Raw genomic sequence first — 695 nt, forward strand, 5'->3', positions numbered from 1 at the left:
TGCCTTTCACCGACGCAGCGTAGTCTGTCGCGTAATTGTTAGATTTGCTTCTAATACGTCCAACCCACTCCAGTCCTTTCCCAGAAGCCTGGCGGACCCAGTGCATAGCATAGTCACTGAAGGTGAATCCAGAGGCTGCACAGGAGAGTCTCAGGGACCCCTCAGGCTGGACCAAGCCTCCCCCAGACTCCACCAGCTGCACCTCACACTGGACACCTGCAAACACAGAGACATCCTAATCAGAAACTGCCACACATATCCACTGTTCCTCTCACTCATGTCCCCTCACACTCAACATCTCTATTTCTCCATGAATTACCTTTTAAAATAGCAACAAGGAAAACCCAGCTCAGGACAAACTCCATGGTGAGTCTCCTGTGTTCAGTGCCGATCACCAAGTGGAGACGGCTGGGAATCGCAAGGCTGGGTCTCCTCTCCCAGAGCTGCAGGGTCAGGGCTGGGCTGCTTTTCATCAGCCAAAAGGGGGGCCTTATTTGCATGTCTCCTACTATATGGCAAGCTCAGGGGTGTGACGCCTCAGGAGAGGGCTGTGCACAGAGTAGATGAGGGTGTCCTGGGGGAGATTGGTAGTGATCCTATCATTCAGGAAAATATAGTTTCATAATATGTGATTGTGCCTTGATAATCATTTAGCAGTCATCATCTAATTTCATCTTTACATATTCGCACACTGT

General features: G+C 50.1%; 1 gene segment (V, D, J or C); it reads right to left on the reverse strand.

The window, feature by feature from the left end:
- Positions 1 to 4: 4 nt before the first annotated feature.
- LOC108525763 (Ig heavy chain V-III region 23-like) lies at positions 5 to 565 on the reverse strand (the record flags this gene model as incomplete). The annotated part of the segment is given in 2 exon segments: positions 5 to 216; positions 320 to 565. Coding segments are annotated over 2 exon segments (393 nt in total), but the record flags the coding sequence as incomplete, so codon positions are not given.
- Between the last annotated feature and the right edge of the window lie 130 nt (positions 566 to 695).

Source organism: Rhinopithecus bieti, unplaced genomic scaffold, assembly GCF_001698545.2.
Source record: "Rhinopithecus bieti isolate Rb0 unplaced genomic scaffold, ASM169854v2 repeat_32618, whole genome shotgun sequence".
NCBI classification, from domain to species: Eukaryota; Metazoa; Chordata; class Mammalia; order Primates; family Cercopithecidae; genus Rhinopithecus; species Rhinopithecus bieti.